At 43.1% G+C, this 26,677-nt stretch overlaps 1 protein-coding gene across 1 annotated transcript in view; it reads right to left on the bottom strand.

The window, feature by feature from the left end:
- Nucleotides 1-1,060: 1,060 nt before the first annotated feature.
- TBPL2 (TATA-box binding protein like 2) overlaps nucleotides 1,061-26,677 on the bottom strand; it is a 332,712-nt gene continuing 307,095 nt past the window's right edge. The window contains exon 7 of the mRNA XM_086936669.1: nucleotides 1,061-1,432. Coding sequence (XP_086792795.1) covers nucleotides 1,353-1,432 — 80 coding nt within the window. The 3' untranslated portion in view covers nucleotides 1,061-1,352. The remainder of the gene's footprint in view (nucleotides 1,433-26,677) is intronic.

Raw genomic sequence — 26,677 nt, 5'->3', positions numbered from 1 at the left:
CCTCGCTGGAAGGACTCCCAGCAGCAGGAGGTCAGACTCGTGTCTGTGGTGGCAGCATCCATTTTGTGGAGCCGAGGCTTCAGTTAACTTTAACCGGGGTTCACAGTTACGTACATGTTGTGTCCCTCTAGAAGGGTGGAATGCTAACCCCGTCGCCAGCATTGGTGAGGGGTCAGTATCCCGATTCGTATGACACCTTACTCGACATGTCTTGATAATGCGATACCGAAGTTAGCGATATATGGTACGCGTTATCATGGAACAGCCATTGGGTCTTGGTTCCGCAAGCTGCAACCGGGCTCGGCTCATGCCAGAGCGCCAATTCACACGATTCCACGCACTCTGCCTTCCGGATTGTCAAGGCCTGCCATAGGAGTGACTGATAGGAATTCGGGTGTCCATTTTAGGGTTAGATATAGGTATACTATATCTAAAGCAAAGGGCGAGTACGCCACCTTGCCCCAGCTGTCATGCAGCCAGTTGTGTCAGATTTAGATGGCCATCCAGGGGTGGCATAATACATGCTGCAGCCCCTGGTGGGCCCTGGGTACACCGATGCCCTGAGTTACAGGGTCTGATAAGGTGGCCCAGTTCCAATTGGGTAATGCACCTAAGGTACACATGTCAATTTAGCGAGAGAACATCTAGGCTGTGGGTCTGATTGGCAGGCCCACAGCCAGAGAAAGTCGCAAACCAGTGAAAAAAAAGCAAAAAATCTGGGTGATCATAGGATTGCAGACCCTACTCTCCTACATGGTCCACCAAGCCAAAGGCGGCAGAAAGATCGAGAATGATAAGCATGCAGAGTGATCGCTTGTTGACAGATGGAGGATGTCATCCAGACATTCAGGAGGGCTGTTCCATATTTATGTTAACGGTGCTTAAGATCTAATTTGTAAAGTGCTAAGGACATTTTTGGTGCCAATATTTTTTGTAGTGGCAGGTCAAGTCTAGCATTCCAAAAGTGGTTTGCTTTATAGCCTCATGTAAAGTGCACATTTTTGCGCCATTAACTGACAGAAGTATATTAACTGGAGAGTAAATAATGACATCAAAACATCAATATAGAAAAATATTTATACGCTTCATATTTTCTATTAACAAAAATAGTCTGCTTTCATTTCTTTTTAAGTGCATAAATATCTTTGCAAGTACTATGCATACTTGGCAGGCACAAATTGTGAAAAGTAATAAAGAATTCTTTACAAAGGACTGTACAATAAAAGGAATACTCATGCGCGATTGAAGAACGTTTCAAACAGTATTTTAGGAAGTTAAACAACAATATTCGCAGTTCAACTTGATAGAGAAGCACCAGTCAGTAATGCCGCTGTTCCATCGTAACAGTTATTTTAAGCAGCTTTCTTAAAACCTTTCAGAATAGGGTAGATGTTTTCAAATGCTTCATATATTTCAGAGCGCTCCTTTGCACCTAAAACAGTTGATCAAAATTTGATATTAATATGACGACCTAGTAATTAAAACTCATTTATTTAGTAGAAACATTGATCGATTATAAAGAATAGACGGAAAGCCATGGTTTCTAATGGAACTGTTTTGTCATCCCAAAAGTGTGCTTGTGGTTAACATTCATCACATGACAAAAACGTTTCCACGTGCGCACTTCAGATTGTAAACGTATACAATTATTTGCAAAATAAAAATCAATATAGATGTTTATTTTACAGCAATTTCTTATATAAGGTTAGGACATAAATCTAATAATTCACTTTTATGGCTGAATATGTTAATTATGATTTTTTATTAAGAAAATAGAAATGCAGAGACAAACACGGAGAAAGACAATAGACTTGTATTTGAATTTGCGAATAGAGTATTGCATTTAAAACCAATGATGGAGGAGGAAACGTTTGGAATGATGGGTGATAACATTCCACTAACAGAAGTCACAGCGTTTGTTTTCTGTAATGCAGCAGTAAATAACAGGCCTACACATACACATACAACGTAGGTTGTACAGTTTGTCCTTTTTTGACCAGCACTCTTTTGCACTGCATTCATGCTTCCTGTACCTGCACCGTTTAGCCGTGCATCATTCTCAAAATATTATTGCCAGATTTAAATACGATGATTGAAGTGCAATGTAGCTTTGAATGGCTGACCTACAGCCATTTCTCGTGAAAATATCACTGTTTTAACCCCTTAGCTGCTGAGGCGTCCGCCCTCCCCTCCCCCAGTGCTGAGCCGTTTTTTTTTTGGGCTGGTAGTACTTTGCACTCAAGCCCTCAGAACTTATTTCACCAAATGCACCCAGGCCAAATCGAAGTCTTGTTTTCCCCATATTTTGGGGATTCTAAAGACACCAACGGTTTGTAGATTTTCGAAGTGGAAACAGGTAAAATGGCAAAAAACAGCATTCATTTTTGGGGCAAATGGAAAAAAAGGAGATGTGCAAGAAAGTGTAGTTTTTAAATATGGGGCCAGCAAAAGGTGTCCTTTAAGAAGACCACAATTTTGCCAGCTTCCAAGAATAAGCAGAGTTGCAAAAACACATTTCTACCACATTTTTTCTAAGTGGCAGTCGGTTGTTCCTATTTGTTGTGTTTGTTACTTGCAGATTGTTGTGGAAACCTGTGAAACCTATTTAAGAAGTAGACTAAATTTTTTAGTTCAACTTTGCACTAGATTGTATTTGTGTCCTCTTTTATAAAAACATTACCATTTGTGTAGCTCGCTCATGTTTTTCCCCCAAAAACTATTTGTTGAAATTAAAAAATAATGAAAATAAAAACAGAAAAAATAAATTGGTGATAATGTTTTTATATGTCATTTTTGACCCAATAGTAATATGCAGTGACCCTTCTGGCCACAAGAATAGATAGTATTTGTTGGTTGTCCAAAAACACGCTACAATGGATTGATGTTTAATGGTTCATAATTTTTAGTCTGTCTAGGTTTTTTTTTAATGAATATCCTTGTCTGCTCCCATTTGAGTCGAGTGTTGGACATTAATAATTCTAATGTGCAGTGGGCAAAGGGAGGAATCGAGTACACTGGAGCCTTGGGCGGCTTGCAGACTTGCATGAGACCCCCTTTGGGAGAGGATATTGGCACCTGTGCCAATACCATCTACTGTGCAAACACAACAGGTGATGGACCGAATGTGGATCAATGTCACACACTCAACCCAGTCCAAAGATCTGGGCCCAAATCCATCGTTATTTTGCACTCCACAACACCCTGGGTTAGACAATGGCGATATGCAAATCAGCTCTGACCCTGTGCCCCATGGGAACAGTCCAGTCCGAACTACAAAAGCCATGTCCTTCCCAGAACGGAATCAAGCATCCGAGGACCGGACCGGTTTCGAGGTAACACCTCTCATCAGCCCGGCTAGCTTGACTCCAGTGGTGGGGAGTGCCTGGGACCCACGTCTGGGCATCCCCAGCGCACTTAGGGCGGAATATGCAAACACAACAGGTGATGGACCGAATGTGGATCAATGTCACACACTCAACCCAGTCCAAAGATCTGGGCCCAAATCCATCGTTATTTTGCACTCCACACCACCCTGGGTTAGACAATGGCGATATGCAAATCTGGGAAGGACATGGCTTTTGTAGTTCGGACTGGACTGTTCCCATGGGGCACAGGGTCAGAGCTGATTTGCATATCGCCATTGTCTAACCCAGGGTGGTGTGGAGTGCAAAAAAACGATGGATTTGGGCCCAGATCTTTGGACTGGGGTGAATGTGTGACATTGAGCCACATTCTGTCCATCACCTGTTTTGTTTGCAATTGCCGCCATAAGTGCGCTGGGAATGCCCAGACGTGGGTCCCAGGCACTCCACACCACTGGAGTCAAGCTAGCCGGGCTGATGAGAGGTGTTACCTCGAAACCGGTCCGGTCCTCGGATGCTTGATTCCGTTCTGGGAAGGACATGGCTTTTGTAGTTCGGACTGGACTGTTCCCATGGGGCACAGGGTCAGAGCTGATTTGCATATCGCCATTGTCTAACCCAGGGTGGTGTTGAGTGCAAAAAAACGATGGATTTGGGCCCAGATCTTTGGACTGGGGTGAATGTGTGACATTGATCCACATTCTGTCCATCACCTGTTTTGTTTGCAATTGCCGCCATAAGTGCGCTGGGGATGCTCAGACGTGGGTCCCAGGCACTCCACACCACTGGAGTCAAGCTAGCCGGGCTGATGAGAGGTGTTACCTCGAAACCGGTCCGGTCCTCGGATGCTTGATTCCGTTCAGGGAAGGACATGGCTTTTGTAGTTCGGACTGGACTGTTCCCATGGGGCACAGGGTCAGAGCTGATTTGCATATCGCCATTGTCTAACCCAGGGTGGTGTGGAGTGCAAAAAAACGATGGATTTGGGCCCAGATCTTTGGACTGGGGTGAATGTGTGACATTGATCCACATTCTGTCCATCACCTGTTCTGTTTGCAAATACCATCTACTGTGGCAGATTTGGATGTTACAAAAATCAAAGAGTGCACAATCAGTGGTAAAGGAGAGAGGTAAAACCACACTGTCTCCGTGCCTCAGAATTGAAAGTTGGCACACGTTTAACATCTAAAGGAGTGTGGTGCCAATGAACAAAATGAAGAACTAACCATTAAACCATACGTGTTGGACAGGAGGTGCCTATACCAAGCTACTGTATACAAGTGAGGCTAACTCCTTAATGGTGGTCACTAAACTCTAATGCTTTGGAGAATCAAATCCTGGTGGCAATCAGAGAGGTTTTAAGGCATGGGCAAAGAGACGTTTTAAGGCATGGGCAAAGTGGGCTCTGGTCCAGAGCCCTAGTCATTCAGGGGTTCCCCAGAGAGAGCCAGCTCTGTTCTGCAGAGTCTTGCCCTGATGACCTTGAATAATTCTTAAACAGATTTTTAAAATCCTGTTTACCTTTAATTTACTTTTATTGTGGGTGATGTGTGGGAGTAATTTTTTTCATTTCATTTCTTTATTCGATTAAGTTAAAAATTATCATAAAAGTACAAATGAATACTTCATGATAAAATTGTACAGACTGTTGTTTGCAAAATTTACAAATACTTCAACATGATTCTAGAATAGAAACATAGATACATTAAAATCTTTAAAACAACAGAAACTATTTCATATAGTTGCAATCCTCTTCCTCATACAGACCCATAAGAATGACGCTACTGAGTAGCAAACCAAAGGGTCAGGTAATGATTTTAAAAAGTAAAGTGCCACCCGACACTGCTTAAAATGTCCTTTATTTTAAATTGGTTGTACATAATCATTTCTTTCATTCTTATATAGCCTGCAGAATAAAAGGAAATGCAATTCGGTTTGGGATAACAAGTTATCACAAGGGCATGCACTAATCTCGGAATGATTATATTTTTTTTCCGGATACCCTAACATAAGAGGGATCAAGTTCGCTTGGAACCTGAGTAATATGAATCTGTGTTGGGTCCTGTTTACATTCACTAAATAGGAGAATCCCCCTTCTATTAATGGTGGATTGAGGCTGTATATACGGATGGTGAGTTTCTCTTTTGCTGGTCTCTGCACTTGTACTCAGACATTAGCAGGAACATATTGGCAACCTTCTGCTTGGAGACCTACTTAGGGGTCAATGGATCTTTAAATAATTCATGGAGCCATCTAGACCATTTCCACTTATCCATGGTTAAACAACTCCTTATTATAGATTGAGTAAGTGGCACTGTATCTCTTCTCCAGATTGAGTGCAAAAGGAGGAGTGGGGCTAGTTGTATGTAATCTGAAATATAGGGCAAACCTAGTTGTGTGTGGATGATACTATTTGCAATAGATGAGAGGAGGCCCACTATGGATTTAAAAAATGTATTTTCAATCGTTTGTAGTGGTGTTGATGCCCCCCCCCCCCCCAAACTCCTGCTTCATAGGTCGCTGCTGACTTTAATCTTGCCTGGTATATATTGTTTTATCGGTAAGAGGGGTTTAGCACCCAGTTTTCTAGCAAAAGATTTTACAGCATTAATACCCCTCTCCATCACCATCTTTCTCCCTTCCATCAGTTTTGCCCATGTCAGATCTTTATCAAAAAGATTCCCCAGATATGGGAAAGAATCCACTACCTCTATTTTTTCTGCTTCTGCATGGAATTGCAGGATTGTTTCTCTTTTTGTTGTCCCGGCTATTATTATAAAAGACTTTGTTTGATTCACTTTCAAACAAAGAGAGTCCATAAATGTGACATACGCGGTTATCAGCCTTTGTAACCCAAGGCCTGTTCTGGCAATTAGCACTGAGTCATCCCCATAAGCCAGTATTGGTAGCAAATGGTTTTCAAAAAGAGTGCTTCCTCCACTCCATTTGTGTATATGGAGAGAGAAATGGGGCCAATACGCATCCCTGCCTTACTCCTTTGGAGATTTAAAAAGAACAGTTACAGTCTACATTTTTGGTGTAGCGCCCTGATGCAGTCACATTTACAAACGACTGCCTGATAAAATGTAATATAGATGATTCTACCCCCGTCATCTCCATTATGTTCCAAAGCTTATCATGGACCACGCAATCAAACGCAGCGCTCAAGTCAATGAATGCCATGTAGAGTTTCCCATCCTTCATTCTGGTATACTTTGCTATGGTCAATGCTAAAGTGAAGCATTGATCCACAGTGCCCCTTCTCTGCTGGAATCCATATTGGGCCTGAATTAAGATGTTTTTCTTCTTTGCCCATCCCTCTAGTCTAGATAGCAAAAGGCGGCCCATATGCTTTGATGTTGTATTCAGCAAGGAGATTGGTCCGTAGTTCTTTGGGTTGGCCCTATCACCTTTTTTTTGTGAAAAGGTACAATGACCCCTGATGACCATGAGGGAGGAGGGCCTACCAGGGCTATACTGTTCAGGAAGTTCGTCAGGAGTGGTATCCACAAGTCTGCGTTTTTGTGAAAAAAGTCAACTGGGACACCTTCTGGTCCCGGGGCCTTTCCCAGACTACATGAATCTAGCCCTGCTTTAACTTTAAAAAAAGAGAACAATAAAGATTCTAGGCATAGTTCCTGCCTCCTCTTCATCATTTGTATCAGTAGTTGGGTCACTAGTTGCATTAAAAGGAGGTGCATTTACTAGCTTCCAGAATTCTCTGCTACTGCCTGAGATAGCTGCCTTATCTAGGTCGGCCCATAAATCCTCCTTAATTTCCTTTTCTTGACTTTTGCGCTCTAATTTATATGAGGCCCGCAATGTTCTCATCTGATCCGGACTTCCAGGTCTGGCCTTTAGGGCATATAACAGAGCCTTTCGTGCTTTTGTTCACGGTGAGTCAAACCAGCCTCTACCTTTTTCTTTATTTTGCGTGTGAGAGTCTATTACAGACATTTTACAGAGAACAGTTGTGTTTATATTTTATGTAGCATCCATAAAAAGGTTTCTTTTGGGTCAAAACAGGACCTCACATATGAGAAATGGGAGGATGTCATAGAGATTAATTGTAGTAATATTAGTGCGCTGCTGCTGTGTTACAATATTGAAATCACGTAAGAACTTGGAGGAGTGTGCTTGAGCACTGTCAGTGACCTGGACAAAGAGGGCATCAAAGAGCTGAAACTGGATCATAAAATCAAAGCTGTTCTGAAGAGGGGCCCCCAAATTTGTATTGCACAGGCCCCCAAAACCCTTAAGCTGTCCCTGGTGGCAATACTGCTGCAGCATGAGTGAGGAAAGTAAAGGTGAGATTCGAGGCAGAAAAACTGATTTTTGCACTGGAGAACCACCCTCCAATATGTAAAGCTACGTGAAAGTGACAGTGTGTTGGGGCAATCTTATGACAAGTGGAAGGACAAGTGGAAGTTGCCAGAGGTAATATGATGTCACCATGGTATAATCTTTGAGAAGAAATAGCAGCCGTCGGAGATCGAAATGTGCAACATCCAAAGAGCAATGATATTCAGAGCAGGACACGCAAAGACCCAGGCAAATGGCAAGAAGAGATACAGATTTTAGGAATCTTGAGAGGCTGTAAACTTCAGGGTCAAAGCACCACCCAGGGCTCTGGACCGGAGTAGATATTTCTAGAGTAGTGACTAACCCATTAGCACAAGCCCCATAAAAAGTATTGTTGAGATTCCCTTTCCTTCAGACAGTCCCTGCCCTGTTGCCCAATCAACTACTCCAGCTCCTTACTACCATCCATGGTGTCACCTTTCCACCCTCCAGGAGACTTGGTCTTTAATAACTCCACACAGGCTTGGGTACAAAACTTTTCATTGTGACGCAATTCCCTCAACAAGAGGAAGAGCGTCAGGGGGCCTGGTGATCTGGGTTAGAGTCACTTTAGAAATAGAGGTTACCTTATTAAATATTCCTTCCCCTGATTTGTTGGGATTAAAGATGGTGACAAGGGGAAATGAAATTATACATTTAATAAATATATATAATAGGCCACATCCAACAAATAAAGAATCTACGGTAGTAGAACTTTTAGACTCCTTTTTAGACACCTTAGGACCGAATGCCCAAGTAGTAGTAGGAGGGGATTTTAATTGTAAATACGAACCAGTATTGGGCCTTGATAACTTACTTGAAGAACAGGACACAGCAAACGACATTCCAAATTTGGATGCTATTGGGTCAGTTAAATGCACTGTAGCAGCAACTCAAATTTTTCAGTTGACCGTAGGTCACGACTTAAGAGCATGTAATGGCCACCTGCAGTCAGATAGACCAGCAGCCCCAACATTCTACAAAGGCAACTGCAAGTCACATATAGACTTCATATTGGTCTCCTTGAGCTTATGGTATTTACTCATTGATATTAAAATAGATGCCAGGACAGAGTGATCACCTTCCACTCCAATTATGGTTAAACCCTCAACCTTTTATATCTAACCGAGAAGAGGAGGTTGCACTAAAGAGTTCCCCCGGTGAACCCCAGATATCTAACAACAGAAGTGCAATGATAAATATTTATAATACCTTTTCTGATACCATTACGTCTTGTAAGGAACCCTTATTGGGCAGTCAGGGTGTTTTAGATTTACATTATAAATTGGTTGATGCTCTAGGCCCCCTCCTGAGTAAAGCTTGTAAAAGGGATAAGACTTCAAATCATTTAGAGTTGGTTAACTCTTGGTACAATAAAGAATGTTGCCTAGCAAAGTACCATCTGATCCAGGCTGTTAAAACTAAAAACTCCCATTCTATAAAAGAAAGTAGACATGCATATAATAAAATTCTGACCCAGACGAAAAAAACATGGGATGATGCACTTTGGGATGATTTACCAATAGCAGCTAAACTGAGAGATCAAGGTACCTTTTGGAGCTTAATATCCAAAGGCAACAGAAAGGGCAGATCACCCAAGGATCTTTATCTAGATGAAAAAACCTAGTGTGACCATTTCGATAAACTTTACTCAGAAGATGAAGATGGGTCGCTCACACAAAATTTAGAGAGCAAATTAGAACTGACCATAGCGCCATTAAGATTTAGTATAGAGGAGACTATGCAGGCACTAGGGGCTATTAAAGCGGTTAAAGCACCAGGACCGGATAGGATTCCTGGAGACCTACTAAAACATGATGTTGATGTATGGGGGCCATACAATAACTATTTATGTAATTCTATAGTGGCTGGAACGCCAATCCCTGATAGTTGGAAAGGGGCAGAAATTGTAACTATTTTTAAAAAGGGAGATCCTTACGATCCGGGCAATTATCGCTGAATCAGTTTAATTGATCTTTTACAGAAGGTTTTCGCCAGACATATTTTAAATAGACTTACAGAATGGATGGACGAGACACAAATATTGTCTAAATACCAAGCAGGGTTCAGATCAAAAGTTAGTACGGTAGATCAAGTGTTCAGGTTCACGTGCATCTGCTGGAAGTATATCAAAATAAGAAAGGGCAGTTTGTATGTGGCATTTATAGACTTGCGGGCCGCCTTCGACCTCGTCCCACGGAATCTTCTGTGGATTACACTAAGAGACTTGGGAGTCCCAGGCGAGCTACTTAATGAACTTATTCGACTACACACAGGGAACTATGCAAAAGTTAGATGGGGAAAGGGAGGTTAACTTTCGAAGCCCATACCTGTGGGCCATGGTGTGCGCCAAGGCTGTGTGTTGGCGCCCACGCTCTTTTCATTGTACGTTAATGATATACCTACTTAATTAAGGGATTGTGATCATAACTCCCTGAGGTTAGGAGATGAGGCAAATACGGCATTGCTTTTTGCCGACGATACAATCCTCATCTCACAGACTCCGAAGGGGCTTCAAAATCTGGTGAACTCCTTTTATGGTTACTGTGTAAAGAAGGGGTGGGAAATAAATTAATCTAAAACAAAATATATGTCAATAAATCCGCAAAAGTCCTTTAGGAAGACCTTGGCCTTAAATAATAAAAAATTGGAATATGTGGGGAGTTTCAACTATCTAGGTATTACGTTGGATAGTAACCGTTCATGGAAGGGACACCTGACAAAAAGTAGGTTGGCTTTTAAGCAAAACTCGATGCCCATCCTAAAAGTGCACGGAGCAAGTTATTCCAAAGCCATTACGCCGGCACTGGAAGTATTCAAGGCAAAGGCCCAATCAGCTGCACTTTACGGTGCTGAGGTCTGGGGGCATTGTTGTAAACACAATTTTGAACGGGAAGAAAACCACTTTTTGCGCAGGCTACTAAAATTACCTACTAGCACCCCCCTAGTTCCAGTGTTTTTGGATTTGGATCTTAAGCGGACAGATTACCAAGCAGCTCTTAGGCCATTGCTGTACTGGGTAAGGTTATGGCAACCCCGGAGCTGTGTAACTATAAAAGCGGACTCATAGAAATTACCCAGATTGATGAGTACAAGAAAATTGCATGGTTAAAACATATTGAACTTTGGTGTACCAGGTTAGGGCTGTCCCATTTTTGGGACGAACCCCAGCGTATGACATCGGCGTGTAAAAAGGTTCTAAAAACCACTTATTGGTCTTATGTCAAGGACGAGCCCTCCCACTGTCCATCTATTGGCACATTGACTCAGAAATGTCTGACTATAAAAGACAACGCTGCATTTGAACCATTTATGGATGAGATAAGACCACCATTAGCAAAAACCTTATATTTGCAATTTAGATATGGGGTATTACAGACTAATGCTCATACATGTAGATGGGGAGGTAAAAATGAGGATGGTATCTGTACCCTTTGCTCACTAAAGGCAAAGGAAGATGATGCCCATCTATTGTTTTTTTGCTCTGCTTATACGTTACCTAGACAGCGTTGGATAAAATCACTGTGTAAAAATACGGGTGTCAGGTCGTATAAAGAGGCTGAGCGTATCATTAAGTCTAATACCTCACAATTGGTGAGTTTTTGCATAAGCAGGTTCTTATTCAACGTGTATCTCATCAGGAATCGACTTGGATACAAACTGTAACACAATATTGGAACCTGTAGTTCTCAACCATAGCACTAAATAATGCAGAATGCACTGAGTTCACTTTTTGTAAAAATTGCGTGGTTTTAAAGATTTTAAACCTAGGTTTTTAATCTGGCTTTTTAATCAGGAAACAACCTTTTTTATTGTTTTATCTGGATTTTATGTAATAATATATAACTACTTGCTACTGAATCAATTGTTACTCTGCCCCACTATATTAATTGTAATGTGTTCATGTGGTCAATTGTTGTCAAGGGCATTTTATATATTTGTCTATAATTGTTTTCTTTGTCTGTACTTCCTGCTTTTATGGCTATATTAGCCGAAATAAAGTTAAACTGAACTGAACTGAACACCATGGTATAATCTTTGAGAAGAAATAGCAGCCGTCGGAGATCGAAATGTGCAACATCCAAAGAGCAATGATATTCAGCGCAGGACACGCAAAGACCCAGGCAAATGGCAAGAAGAGATACAGATTTTAGGACTCTTGAGAGGCTGTAAACTTCAGGGTCAAAGCACCACCCAGGGCTCTGGACCGGAGTAGATATTTCTAGAGTAGTGACTAACCCATTAGCACAAGCCCCATAAAAAGTATTGTTGAGATTCCCTCTCCTTCAGACAGTCCCTGCCCTGTTGCCCAATCAACTACTCCAGCTCCTTACTACCATCCATGGTGTCACCTTTCCACCCTCCAGGAGACTTGGTCTTTAATAACTCCACACAGGCTTGGGTACAAAACTTTTCATTGTGACGCAATTCCCTCAACAAGAGGAAGAGCGTCAGGGGGCCTGGTGATCTGGGTTAGAGTCACTTTAGAAATAGAAGTTACCTTATTAAATATTCCTTCCCCTGATTTGTTGGGATTAAAGATGGTGACAAGGGGAAATGAAATTATACATTTAATAAATATATATAATAGGCCACATCCAACAAATAAAGAATCTACGGTAGTAGAACTTTTAGACTCATTTTTAGACACCTTAGGACCGAATGCCCAAGTAGTAGTAGGAGGGGATTTTAATTGTAAATACGAATCAGTATTGGGCCTTGATGACTTACTTGAAGAACAGGACGCAGCAAATGACATTCCAAATTTGGATGCTATTGGGTCAGTTAAATGCACTGTAGCAGCAACTCAAATTTTTCAGTTGACCGTAGGTCACGACTTAAGAGCATGTAATGGCCACCTGCAGTCGGATAGACCAGCAGCCCCAACATTCTGCAAAGGCAACTGCAAGTCACATATAGACTTCATATTGGTCTCCTTGAGCTTATGGTATTTACTCATTGATCTTAAAATAGATGCCAGGACTGAGAGTGATCACCTTCCACTCCAATTATGGTTAAACCCTCAACATTTTATATCTAACCGAGAAGAGGAGGTTGCACTAAAGAGTTCCCCCGGTGAACCCCAGATATCTAACAACAGACGTGCACTAAGATGGCCCTATATCCTGGCTAAAGAAGACGCAATGATAAATATTTATAATGCCTTTTCTGATACCATTACATCTTGTAAGGAACCCTTATTGGGCAGTCAGGGTGTTTTAGATTTACATTATAAATTGGTTGATGCTCTAGGCCCCCTCCTGAGTAAAGCTTGTAAAAGGGATAAGACTTCAAATCATTTAGAGTTGGTTAACTCTTGGTACAATAAAGAATGTCGCCTAGCAAAGTACCACGTGATCCAGGCTGTTAAAACTAAAAACTCCCATTCTATAAAAGAAAGTAGACATGCATATAATAAAATTCTGACCCAGACGAAAAAAACATGGGATGATGCACTTTGGGATGATTTACCAATAGCAGCTAAACTGAGAGATCAAGGTACCTTTTGGAGCTTAATATCAAAAGGCAACAGAAAGGGCAGATCACCCAAGGATCTTTATCTAGATGAAAAAACCTAGTGTGACCATTTCGATAAACTTTACTCAGGAGATGAAGATGGGTCGCTCACACAAAATTTAGAGAGCAAATTAGAACTGAGCATAGCGCCATTAAGATTTAGTATAGAGGAGACTATGCAGCCACTAGGGGCTATTAAAGCGGGTAAAGCACCAGGACCGGATAGGATTCCTGGAGACCTACTAAAACATGATGTCGATGTATGGGGGCCATACATTAACTTTTTATGTAATTCTATAGTGGCTGGAATGCCAATCTCTGATAGTTGGAAAGGGGCAAAAATTGTAACTATTTTTAAAAAGGGAGATCCCTACGATCCGGGCAATTATCGCCGAATCAGTTTAATTGATCTTTTACAGAAGGTTTTCGCCAGACATATTTTAAATAGACTTACAGAATGGATGGACGAGACACAAATATTGTCTAAATACCAAGCAGGGTTCAGATCAAAAGTTAGTACGGTAGATCAAGTGTTCAGGTTCACGTGCATCTGCTGGAAGTATATCAACATAAGAAAGGGCAGTTTGTATGTGGCATTTATAGACTTGCGGGCCGCCTTCGACCTCGTCCCACGGAATCTTCTGTGGATTACACTAAGAGACTTGGGGGTCCCAGGCGAGCTACTTAATGAACTTATTCGACTACACACAGGGAACTATGCAAAAGTTAGATGGGGAAAGGGAGGTGAACTTTCGAAGCCCATACCTGTGAGCCGTGGTGTGCGCCAAGGCTGTGTGTTGGCGCCCACGCTCTTTTCATTGTACGTTAATGATATACCTACTTAATTAAGGGATTGTGATCATGACTCCCTGAGGTTAGGAGATAAGGCAATTACGGCATTGCTTTTTGCCGACGATACAATCCTCATCTCACAGACTCCGAAGGGCCTTCAAAATCTGGTGAACTCATTTTATGGTTACTGTGTAAAGAAGGGGTTGGAAATAAATTAATTTAAAACAAAATATATGTCAATAAATCCGCAAAAGTCCTTTAGGAAGAACTTAGCCTTAAATAATCATAAAATTGGAATATGTGGGGAGTTTCAACTATCTAGGTATTACGTTGGATAGTAACCGTTCATGGAAGGGACACCTGACAAAAAGTAGGTTGGCTTTTAAGCAAAACTCGATGCCCATCCTAAAAGTGCACGGAGCAAGTTATTCCAAAGCCATTACGCCGGCACTGGAAGTATTCAAGGCAAAGGCCCAATCAGCTGCACTTTACGGTGCTGAGGTCTGGGGGCATTGTTGTAAACACAATTTTGAACGGGAAGAAAACCACTTTTTGCGCAGGCTACTAAAATTACCTACTAGCACCCCCCTAGTTCCAGTATTTTTGGATTTGGATCTTAAGCGGACAGATTACCAAGCAGCTCTTAGGCCATTGCTGTACTGGGTAAGGTTATGGCAACCCCGGAGCTGTGTAACTATAAAAGTGGACTGATAGAAATTACCCAGATTGATGAGTACAAGAAAATTGCATGGTTAAAACATATTGAACTTTGGTGTACCAGGTTAGGGCTGTCCCATTTTTGGGACGAACCCCAGCGTATGACATCGGCGGGTAAAAAGGTTCTAAAAACCACTTATTGGTCTTATGTCAAGGACGAGCCATCCCACTGTCCATCTATTGGCACATTGACTCAGAAATGTCTGACTATAAAAGACAATGCTGCATTTGAACCATTTATGGATGAGATAAGACCACCATTAGCAAAAACCTTATATTTGCAATTTAGATATGGGGTATTAGACTAATGCTCATACATGTAGATGGGGAGGTAAAAATGAGGATGGTATCTGTACCCTTTGCTCACTAAAGGCAAAGGAAGATGATGCCCATCTATTGTTTTTTTGCTCTGCTTATACGTTACCTAGACAGTGTTGGATAAAATCACTGTGTAAAAATACGGGTGTCAGGTTGTATAAAGAGGCTGAGCGTAACATTAAGTCTAATACCTCACAATTGGTGGTTTTATGCATAAGCAGGTTCTTATTCAACGTGTATCTCATCAGGAAACGACTTGGATACAAACTGTAATACAATATTGGAACCTGTAGTTCTCAACCATAGCACTAAATAATGCAGAATGCACTGAGTTCACTTTTTGTAAAAATTGCGTGGTTTTAAAGATTTTAAACCTAGGTTTTTAATCTGGCTTTTTAATCAGGAAACAACCTTTTTTATTGTTTTATCTGGATTTTATGTAATAATATATAACTACTTGCTACTAAATCAATTGTTACTCTGCCCCACTATATTAATTGTAATGTGTTCATGTGATCAATTGTTGTCAAGGGCATTTTATATATTTGTCTGTAATTGTTTTCTTTGTCTGCACTTCCTGCTTTTATGGCTATATTAGCCGAAATAAAGTTAAACTGAACTGAACTGAACACCATGGTATAATCTTTGAGAAGAAATAGCAGCCGTCGGAGATCGAAATGTGCAACATCCAAAGAGCAATGATATTCAGCGCAGGACACGCAAAGACCCAGGCAAATGGCAAGAAGAGATACAGATTTTAGGACTCTTGAGAGGCTGTAAACTTCAGGGTCAAAGCACCACCCAGGGCTCTGGACAGGAGTAGATATTTCTAGAGTAGTGACTAACCCATTTGCACAAGCCCCATAAAAAGTATTGATGAGATACCCTCTCCTTCAGACAGTCCCTGCCCTGTTGCCCAATCAACTACTCCAGCTCCTTACTACCATCCATGGTGTCACCTTTCTACCCTCTTTGTCCCACCTAACGTCTTCACCCTCTTGAGTTAACCCAGTACTCCTCCTTTATCCGACACCTCCAGTTTACTTGATTACTTCTATGATAGATATTTGGGCTGTTCCGCAGTCACCATATGCTACCTCCTGCTCTAGAAGAAGTGATCCACATAAGTAATTCTAAGTGAGTAGCATGTGCTGGGGAGGGGGTGGACTGAAGTGTGGAGCTATAGTTTATATACATCCTATGCTCTCATGATTCTCTGTGTAAACGTATTGTTTGAAAGAAAGTTTTTTATACTATGAGACAGAATTTAAATATTAACATTTATATTAACATAATATATATATATATATATATATATATATATATATATATATAAATATATACATACACATCGAGTGCGGTTCAATGCTTTCCGGTTCGGGAAGTGCGATGCGATATCTATATCTATACTACTATTATAAAAAGAGAACTGTGTCCTTTGAGCCAGGTAACTCGAAAAGTACACCACCAATCGTAACGCCCAATACAGCGTTGGAAGGGGGGGGGGGGGGGTCCTGTAGATGAACATAGGCTATAAAAAAATATAAAAATAAGTGTGGCGCAATGATTAGAGCGGCAGACCCTGATGCAGAGGTCTGGCCCGGGACCGGGTTCAATTCCCCGCCTCGGCGGATCTTGGGCTCAAAATTCCACGGATCTGATCATTTTCGCCTCGGTGCCTATTCCAATCATGGAGTCCCACTCTGCAACTCTGGGTAATAGCTTGCTTAATCTCCACAACGGCCCCCACAACGCTAAGGATGCCTCGCCTCCACCTTGGGGGTGCCCATGAGTGGACGCCTCACAGGGAAAGCCAGGATGGGTTCCACAGCGGTATTCGTACAAGCGCCTTGAGACCCTTGCGGGTGAGTAGTGCGCTATACAAGTATCAATTTACATTTATTTAAAAATATACAATAAAAAAAGTAGTCCCTAAGAAGTAGCGCCGGCCGTGTGCGCTGACAACGTGGACGTCCGTGCTGACATCATCTAGCGCGGGGAGGAGCGGTGGACAGCAGCGGTGAAGTCGGGCTGAGATACATGAAGCGCGGGGAGGAGCGGAACGTGTGCGGCTCAGAGAAGCGATGGGAGGAGGCGGAACGAGGAGCGGTGAAGTCGGGCTGATGGGAGGAGGCAGAACGAGGAGTGGTGAAGTCTGGCTGAGGTAGGTGAAGCGCGGGAGCGCTGGGAGGAGTCGGAACGTGTGCGGCTGAGTGAAGTGCGGGGAGGAGTGGAAATGTCGTGGCGGGCGGGGGCCGGGGCGGGAGTGCATGCAAGGCAGAATGTGTGCGGCTGAGTGAAGCGCGGGGAGGAGTGGAAATGTTGTGGCGGGCGGGGGCAGGGGCGGGAGTGCACGCAAGCCTGAAATGCTGCCCCCAGCCAACGCTGGGGCGGGCTGCTAGTATATATATATATATATATATATATATATATATATATATATATATATATATATATATATATATCCAACCAAACAGGAACCAACTTTAAACGGAGACCCCAGGAGCTTGAAATATGAAGCTCTTTATTCGGAGACAGCAGCTTGCTCGCAGACCCTCTTCATGCAACCACAACCTGGGGTAAAACGCCGGACGCGTTTCGAGAATAAATCTCTTCTTCAACGGCGTGAGTTCCAGTTGGAAATGACAAGTACACTTAACCTGTGCACTCGATATTCACATATCCCCGCGTATGTAGGCGTGGCCGCCACAAGCCTTCTGGGATATGCAGTGCCAAGATATTATTCCCATGTGGGCGCGTTGTCATCTCCAAAAGTGAGGAAATTAAAACCCATGTGGGCTGGTGTGCAGTCAAGAAAAGTCTCTGCTCTGCTTTGTAGATGCTGCCTCAAGCTGCAAACAGGCACCTCCCTGTAAAGCGCCGAGTTTGCGCCTCCTTCCAAGTTCAAACACCGGTGGTGTCAAAAAGGACCTGCTCCAGCAGTGGGTCTCTGTTCACGACTTTAGCAAGCCGTTTATAAATCCAACCAAACAGGAACCAACTTTAAACGGAGACCACAGAAGGTTGAAATATGAAGCTCTTTATTCGGAGACAGCAGCTTGCTCGCAGACCCTCTTCATGCGAACACAACCTGGAGTAAAACGCCAGACGCGTTTCGAGAATAAATCTCTTCTTCAACGGCGTGAGTTCCAGTTGGAAATGACAAGTACACTTCACCTGTGCACTCGATATTCACATATCCCCGCCTAGGTAGGCGTGGCCGCCACAAGCCTTCTGGGATATGCAGTGCCAGGATATTATTCCCATGTGGGCGCGTTGTCATCTCCAAAAGATAGATATATATATATATATATATATATATATATATATATATATATATATATATATATATATGTATTACCTACTGGCTATCGCCAGTAGGTATATATAGTTAGGATTTTTTGTCTATGGGACTTTTGAAAATTCTATGTCTAATAACTTTGGCGTTTGTGGACGGAATGGGCTGAATCAGGAAAATGGCACATTTTGTTTCTGAGCAGCCCCTGAAAATTTGGGGGGGTTTCGTCAAGGGGGGGCCGAGAAAAAAGGGGGGTCCCAAAACGCGTTTTTCCCATGTTAATTTCCATAGGGCCTTTGGCCTCACTTTTAGCTCGAACGGCTGAATGGATTTGCACGAAACTTGGCAAAATTGTAGGGACTGTTAGCCCGATGTGCCTTTGCTAGGTCTCAATATATGTGCTCCAGTGGATTTTGAGAAATTAACGTTCAAAACAAGATATATATCTGTAACAGCGCTCCGGGCTGCGCTCCGATCCGCTTACTTTCGCGAAATGGAACTTTGCGATGCGAAGCTGATTGGCTCCCCGGTGTCTGTCAACATTCTAAACAGTCCGGAGCGGCCGCCATCTTATCTCTCGGTAGGATCGAGAGAGAAGAAGAGGTGAAAAACGAAGGGGGAATTTAATGAAAGGGGCAAGGTATACCCCTCTTGACCCCCTAGGAATGTTGTTGGGGAAAATAAAAAAAAAATTATTTTTCACGGTAGAAGCGCTTCACGGGCCGCGAACTGGGCCGCAAACTGGTAGCGAAACGGGAATTCGCCATTTTGTGCTTCGTTTTAATTAAATTACTAGGTATAAGGGGGTGCGGGAGACGTATCCTAATCCCTTATGTTTTCTGAGGGTGGCTGAGGAGGCTCATTTATGTTGATACATGTCTTCCAGCGGCTGTGCGTGAGCTTTTTTTTTTTTTGCTGCGTGACGTCTGTTAACGTTCGATTCGATGGAAATCAGGAAGTGTTGACCGCCAATTTGTCAGTGCGATAAAATATTTTGTTATAAATGAATCCTTATTGATAAACATTGTCTGCGCCATCTTGCCTTTTTTCCAATGCCACAATTTTGTCGTGCACGGCAGCCATTTTAGATGCCAGGCCGGTCCCAGGCTATCACCTAGCCCTGCGGATGTAGTTTATGGCCCCAGCTGTAGAGAATCCAGACATGCCAACCCTCCCGATTCAGGCGTGAGACTACTGATTTCAGTGCTAGTCTCCCGCCTCCCGATTTCTGCAAGCAAAAACCCGGGGGCATATTACCAACAACTAGCGATAATTTTTGTCTCTAACTTGTTTAGAGACAAAAATTATCGCCGCACATCGGCGATTTTTATCGCAGATAAACCTTGCTATTAGCAAGGTTTATCGCAAATGCGATAAAAAATGGCCGCAATGCATGAATATCGCTGAAAAGTCAGCGATATTCATGCATTATCGAGCAAATGCTCTTAGCCATGTTATCCACCTCCCATTCGATAACATGGCTAAGAACTGCTCAGGGCAGGTGTTAGCTTTTTGAGATATTCGCGCTTAGCGCGAATATCTCCAAAAGTTGGTAATTGTGTCTCCATCCCACTTTCAAAAAGGCCCCAGTGCTTTGAGTGGTTCCGAGTCCTTTACCACTCCCCCTCCCACTTGCCTTGCAATCATGAACACATATAGTAACCTACTGCACAACGTCTGATATCTGATAGGAGATAGCGATGTTAGGGACTGTTTCCAGTCGCTAACATCTTGGCACGCCCACTTTGCATGTCATTAGTGATAAATATCACTGACATGCAAAGCGGGGCCCAAGATGGTCGCTATCTCCTTTTAGCTGTCACTAACTGGTGTTAGCGACAGCTTGGTAATAGGGAGATAATTTTATCTCCGCTTTCTTGGCTTTTAAAGCCAAAAAAGCGGAGATAAACCCCCTTGATAATATGCCCCACGATTCCTCGGGGGTTTCAGCTGACAAGGCTTGGTATTGTGTTACGTGGTAATTCGTCCAGGAAACGTCAGAGGGTCGATGCAGGGGTTCTAGAAGGGGTGATAAACCATTTAAGACTCATGAACAAGCGCATGGTCTTTTAAAGATCTGTGAAGTACTCGGGGCGGCGGTGTGTGTGTGTCCTCTTTCAGGAGCGGGCGGGGGGGGGGGGGGCACTTCCAGCAACTTGCCAGGCCAGGCAGTGTTCAACACTTGCATCACCCTTTCTCTGCCTGCTATTGCGCTCCATGCTTCGGAAAGGTATGAAAAAGAACGTGCATTTGAGTTTGAAATGTCCGATCCTGTAGCAGTACACTTGCAAAGCCCACCCATGACAATAACCCGATTCAAGGCCCCATTCACCCGATTTTTTAAAAATATATAGCACTCCAACAAAGTAGGATTATAAAACTTTATTAACTTTTAAATATAACGAACGGAACAAAAACTGTAACAAACATTTAAACATTTTTGACAAAAAAAAGCAACAATGGTCAGAAGCTGTCTTTTGTGCGAATAGTCCCAAGGCAGCACAACGTGCTGAGTTCTGAACGGCACCCAGGTGATGTCACCTGGGTGCCGCACTGGTTTTTGGGATCCTACAATGCAGCTCAGAAAAACAGCGTGGGGCGTCCCGGGTGGTGCGGGGGGAGGCCTCGTCAGTAGCGGTCTGTTGTGCGAATAGTCCCAAGGCAGCAGAACGCGCTGAGATGTGGATGGCACCCAGGTGATGTCCAGTAAACTGCCGCACTGGTTTTGGTATCCTACAATGCTGCTCCGAAAATTGGCGTGGGGCGGCACGGGGGGGGGGGCGTGGGGGAGGCGGCCATCCAGCAGAGTTGCGCCCGCTCTTGCGGCTACAGCGTCTCGCTCACCATGTAGTTGAGTTGCTCCCACTCTTGCAGTGCAGCGATAGGCGGCTGCCACAGGACTCTTAAAATGGCGGCCGGCTCTTCGGTTTTGGGCCTGGTCCACTAAAATGGCCCTGGGACACCTTGGAACTCGGACGCTTGCCTGCTAGGGCTTGGGCTCCATTCTCGAAAGCGTCCCCTCAGCCGTGAAGATTCTACAAAAGTCTTGGGGGCCCTCGACTCCTGCAGGCTTCCGGTGGGGAGCGGCTGCCATGATTGCTCGCGGAATGACCACGACGGAGCCACGAGATGGTGGTGCTCACATGCTGACGCCAGCTTCAGTCTGAAACATCCAGAAACAAGGTGGGGCTTTCATCGTTTGGGAAAAAAAAATGTTCTAAACCAATGAAAAGTGTTATTTTTAGGTCATATGACCAAGCCTTCCATCTTTAGGAAACCAAAAGTAAAATGAACCAATGAAAAGTTTTATAAACAAGTCACATGACCTGTTATGCGGCATAGGGCTACAAAAAGCGTAGAAAATCCGTTGGCACGTGAGGCGGCGTTAGTATCGGACCGGTGTGCAAATAGGCCGAAGGCAGCACAACGCGCCGAGATCCGGATGGCACCGAGTTAGTGTTCAGCAAGTTGCTGCACTGGTGTGGCTATCCTACAATGCTGTGCCGAAAGACGGCGTGTCCAGCTGAGTTCCGGTCACTTTTGCGGTACAGTGACTCGAACGCGCCGAGATCCGGATGGCACCGAGGTGGTTTCCAGCAAGTTGCCGCACTGGTGTGGCCATCCTACAATGCTGCGCCGAAAGTCAGTGTGGGGTGCCCCGTTGGCTTATGAGGTGATGTCAGTAGTGGACCGATGTGTGAATAGGTCGGAACCAGCACAAGGCGCCCTGCACTGTTGAGCCTTTTTCAATGCCTGTTTTTTGTTGTTTCCCCTCCATCAAAAACAAAACAAAAATATAAAACTGTGCAAAATACAAGACTGTCTGAAGCTCTTTTGCACCTGCTGCAGCTTCACTATTGCCCTGGTGTGACCAAAGATCGCCCATGACATAGGCGGCCGGCTCCCGAGGTCCGGCGGAACTTTTTTCCTTTTCCTTTCTGCTTCTTGTCCCACAATCCGTTTCACCTGAAGACACGACCAGGTTCCTGAATGTGTGCAGGGGGACGCTATTGATTGAATGAAAATGGCGGCTTGACACAAAGCTGACTCAAGCGTTGCTGTTGATGCTATACAGACAAAAATTGGTTTTCAGTTTGTACATTCTTCAGGATTTTTTTTTCCATCCAAGGCTGATTGAGAGTTTGTAGAAAAATGGCTTCAGATTTTCCACATATTACTCTTCAACATTCTTCCTAAATGTAACAATGTGAGACTCACTAGGAAAACGGCTGTTTATCTTTCCTTTCAAAATGCTGCCAACAATATTTTCTGAATGGAAGACACCATCTTGTAGCATAAAGGGCCGAAAGGGGTTCTGGTCTGGCCGATTGTTGGTGGAGACATTTTGACTATATCTTGGACCTGCCCGGCCTCGCCCAAAATGGCGCCGGTATAAATGGGACTCGTAACTCCTTGTTGTGTACTGGTTGAACAACCTTGATATCACGAGATATGAATGCAGTTTTGATGTTCATGGCGGGCGGGGACGAGAATTGATTGAATATTTCTACATCCCTATTGATATTAAGTTCTGATGTGTTATTTATTACTGTACTATTGAAAGTTCGAATTAACGTCACCCATGGTACTTGCACGCAAATGTATATCTAGATAACTTTTTTGTAAGTGGCCCTGTCGTATTTTAATTACAAAATGTACGTCCACCGATTCCGCAACTGTTAGACATCTTAGTTCTTGCAACCTAATGGCTCGCTCGTTACGTTCCTCTATAATGTAAATGTCTCCTCATCATATACGATTTCAGTTTGCTCCGTGGCCGGCCCACGTGGTTATAGGCCCGTATTTGTATACTGACATTTTCACAATAAAGGTTTTTAAAACAAAACACGGTAGTAGTATTTACATTGGTAAAGTTTTTACTTTTAGTCACTGTTTTCGAATCAGTAAAAGGCAAGTGAAATAAAGCAGTCCAATTACATGACGGATAAAAGGTATAATATGTAGGAACGCAGTAAAGATAAATGGTCAAGGGCAGTTGTGTTTTCCACTCCTGCAACATAAAGTGATCGATAAGAATCTGATAATCAGGCGTATCGGCGACTAAGACAGCAGGCCGAGTCTCTTTTACTCAACGGCTCCGTCATGGAACGAAGAAACGCCCTTTTTCTCGAAAAAGGAATATATTTTACTTGCAGGACAGTTGTAAATTTTCCGGGAAAGTACATTAGCCTGGAATATTATAACATATATATTTAAAAAAAAATAATGTTCGAAACCAATAAAAAGCGTAATTTTTAGGTCATATGACCAAGCTTTTCATCATTAAAATAACAAAAGTAAAATGAACCAATGAAAAGTTTTATTAACAAGTCACATGACCTGTTATGCTTACGTTACGCGCTGCGCGCCGCGCCCCGGATCACTTCCGGGTGCGCTAACGCGGCGTGTCATATAACGCATTACGCGACAACGTAGGTCAAGAATATAGTCAAAATGTCTCCACCAACCAGCGTTCGGAACACAACCCCTTTCAGCAGTCCAAAAAGTTCTGTTAAATGACAACAGAGGGGACAGGCAACAAGAACCATCAGTCAAAGAGGGGAGGGCAAGTTCTTCTCTACCGGGTCATGTTGGGGCGCTACCGGAACTGATCGAATTGGTAGTCTACAGTGTTTCTGGATGTTTCAGACTAAAGCTGGCATCAGCATGAGAGCACTACCATCTCGTAGCTCCGTCGTGGCCATTCCACGAGCAGACATGGCAGCCGCTCCCCACCAGAAGCCTGCGGGAGTCGGGGGCCCCCAAGACTTTTGTAGAATCTTCACGGCTGAGGGGACGCTTTCGAGAATGGGACCCAAGCCCTATCAGGGAAGCGTCCGAGTTCCAAGGTGTCCCAGGGCCATTTTAGTGGACCAGGCCCAAAACCGAAGAGCCGGCCGCCATTTTGAGAGTCCTGTGGCAGCCGCCTATCGCTGCACCGCAAGAGCGGGAGCAACTTAACTACATGGTGAGCGAGACGCTGTAGTCGCAAGAGCGGGCGGTAAACAGCTGAATGGCGGAAGAGGCACAGTGTAGCAAAAGCGGGCGGAATGGCAACTAAAACGGTAAAGGGGCGCCCCACTACAGCGTGTCTTCAGGTCAAACGGATTGTGGGAGAAAGTCCAGAATAGAAGAGTCATCAAAAGGCAAAAAGTTCCGCCGGACCCCGGGAGCCGGCCGCCTATGTCGGGGGCGATCTCAGGCTACACCAGTGCTATAAGACTTGGGGAGGGGGTCGGAGCCAAGCGTCTTCTCCGAGTCCGTGCCATCACACCGCCCCTCGGGGGCCTCCGTCAAGCGGTTTAGGGAGGTACCATATAACATTGTTTTCAAATGCAGTCAGGTCCACAAACGACCCTCACTTACTTTGAGAATAGTGAAGCTGCAGTAGGTGGAAATAAGCTTCAGACAGTCTTACAAGCACTGCTTTTGTAAACATTTTTTGATTTTTTTGTATTTTTGCACAGTTTTATATTTTTTTTTTGTTTTTGATGGAGGGGAAACAACAAAGCACAGGCATTGAAAAAGGCTCAAACTCAGAACTCTGAACTATGGCACCCAACATCCAGGACTTGCCATCCGGATCTTGGCGCCTTGTGCTGCTTCCGACCTATTCACACATCGGTCCACTACTGACATCATCTCTTAAACCAACGTAATGTAAATAGTTATTTAATAAAATGTTTTACCCTGTTACTTTGCTGGTGTGTTGTCTATATTTTTAATATTTGCATAGGGTTTGTCGTTATTTTGGGCGGGGTGGGTGACGGAGCCGAGCTGTCTTGCAGCCCTCATGGTGTGGCGCTCAGTTCATCTCACTATTTTCGTATTTCTCATGAAGGGTTGTTCCTAATGTTTCTATTTTAGCGAGGTCAAAAAGAGATCCAATTAGTGGCCTACTGATTTTGCTCGATTACTTTTATTTTTTTACACGATTTTTTCACGATTTTTCACTATCTGCAAAGACTAAACAGAGTATTGCAACTTTGTGCTTGTTTGTAAATAGAGAATGAACCAAAGAGAATCAATTGTAAAACAGTAAATGCTTGGTTAACAATCAATCAAATGGAGAGACAAGCAGGCACGACGGATTACAACGGGGGTAAAGGCCTGCGTTAACTACTCTTCACTATCTGCAAAGAGAGAGTACTACTAAGAGAAAAGAGGGGAGGGGGGCAGCGTTCAAAGCACATCAGCGTGCATAAACACGAAAAAGTTTTTACCTATCACGTACTTGACATTTTACAGCTTTTGATATTTGCTATTAAAAAACCAATGAAATTCACTGAAAAAACCATAGGTTATAGGCCATATATAGTTAGGAATTTGCATTTACAAAACCTTGAAAATTCACTGAAAAAACCATTGGTTATAGACCATATATAGTTAGGAATTAGCCTTTTCAAAACCTTATTTTACTCACACAAAACCATTGAAATTTCATATATAGTTAGTTCCACTAACTATATATCGCGCACCCGCAATCCACTGCTGATGATGTCACATATTACATCATTCATGACATGGTTAGTGACATCACTGATGACATCACTGATGACATCTCAAATGACATCACTGATGACATCTCAAATGACATCACTGATGACATCTCAAATGACATCACTGATAAAATCACTGATAACATCTCATTTGACATGACTGATCACATCACTGATGATATCATTCATGTGATAATACCATAAACCTCTTCAGACTCTAATATAACCTTAGATACAATCAGTGTAAACAGATAGTCACAGACTGTCACTCATCCATGGAGTTACTCACACACCTAGTAAGTCATGCAAAAAATCAATCACACCTCCATTTTCTCAACTATACAGTTATACACACCTTACTTATTCAAACATATACTAACACATATTTACTTTACTCTCTTATACAATCCCTGATACATGTTCACAATGATCCATACAGCCACTCACACATTCACTGGCTCTTATGCACAGTTATTTATATATGTCAACTCTCACATGTACTGTGTTTTACATATGTACTTACTTTGACATGTAGCACTGAGATATCCATTCACTCACTAATACACTCATGCACAGTCAACCGCCCATACAGCTGTTTCCACATGCACTTTTGAACCCATACATATAGTGAATCAACTACTCACACATCTATGTACAGAGTCACACACCTCCCAGCCACCCATACACACACACTCAGTTTCCCATACAAATACTTGGACAACCAATGAATAACCCATACAGTTACTCATATAGCTACTGATCAACATATGCAGCAGTTTGTAGAACAACAGATATAATGATGCACAGATTAAAACAGTTTAGTCACTAACCCA

Source organism: Lissotriton vulgaris, chromosome 9 (assembly GCF_964263255.1).
Source record: "Lissotriton vulgaris chromosome 9, aLisVul1.2, whole genome shotgun sequence".
Taxonomy (NCBI): Eukaryota; Metazoa; Chordata; class Amphibia; order Caudata; family Salamandridae; genus Lissotriton; species Lissotriton vulgaris.
The sequence above is the reverse complement of the archived record's forward strand: the minus strand, read 5'-3'. Positions and strand labels throughout refer to the sequence as shown.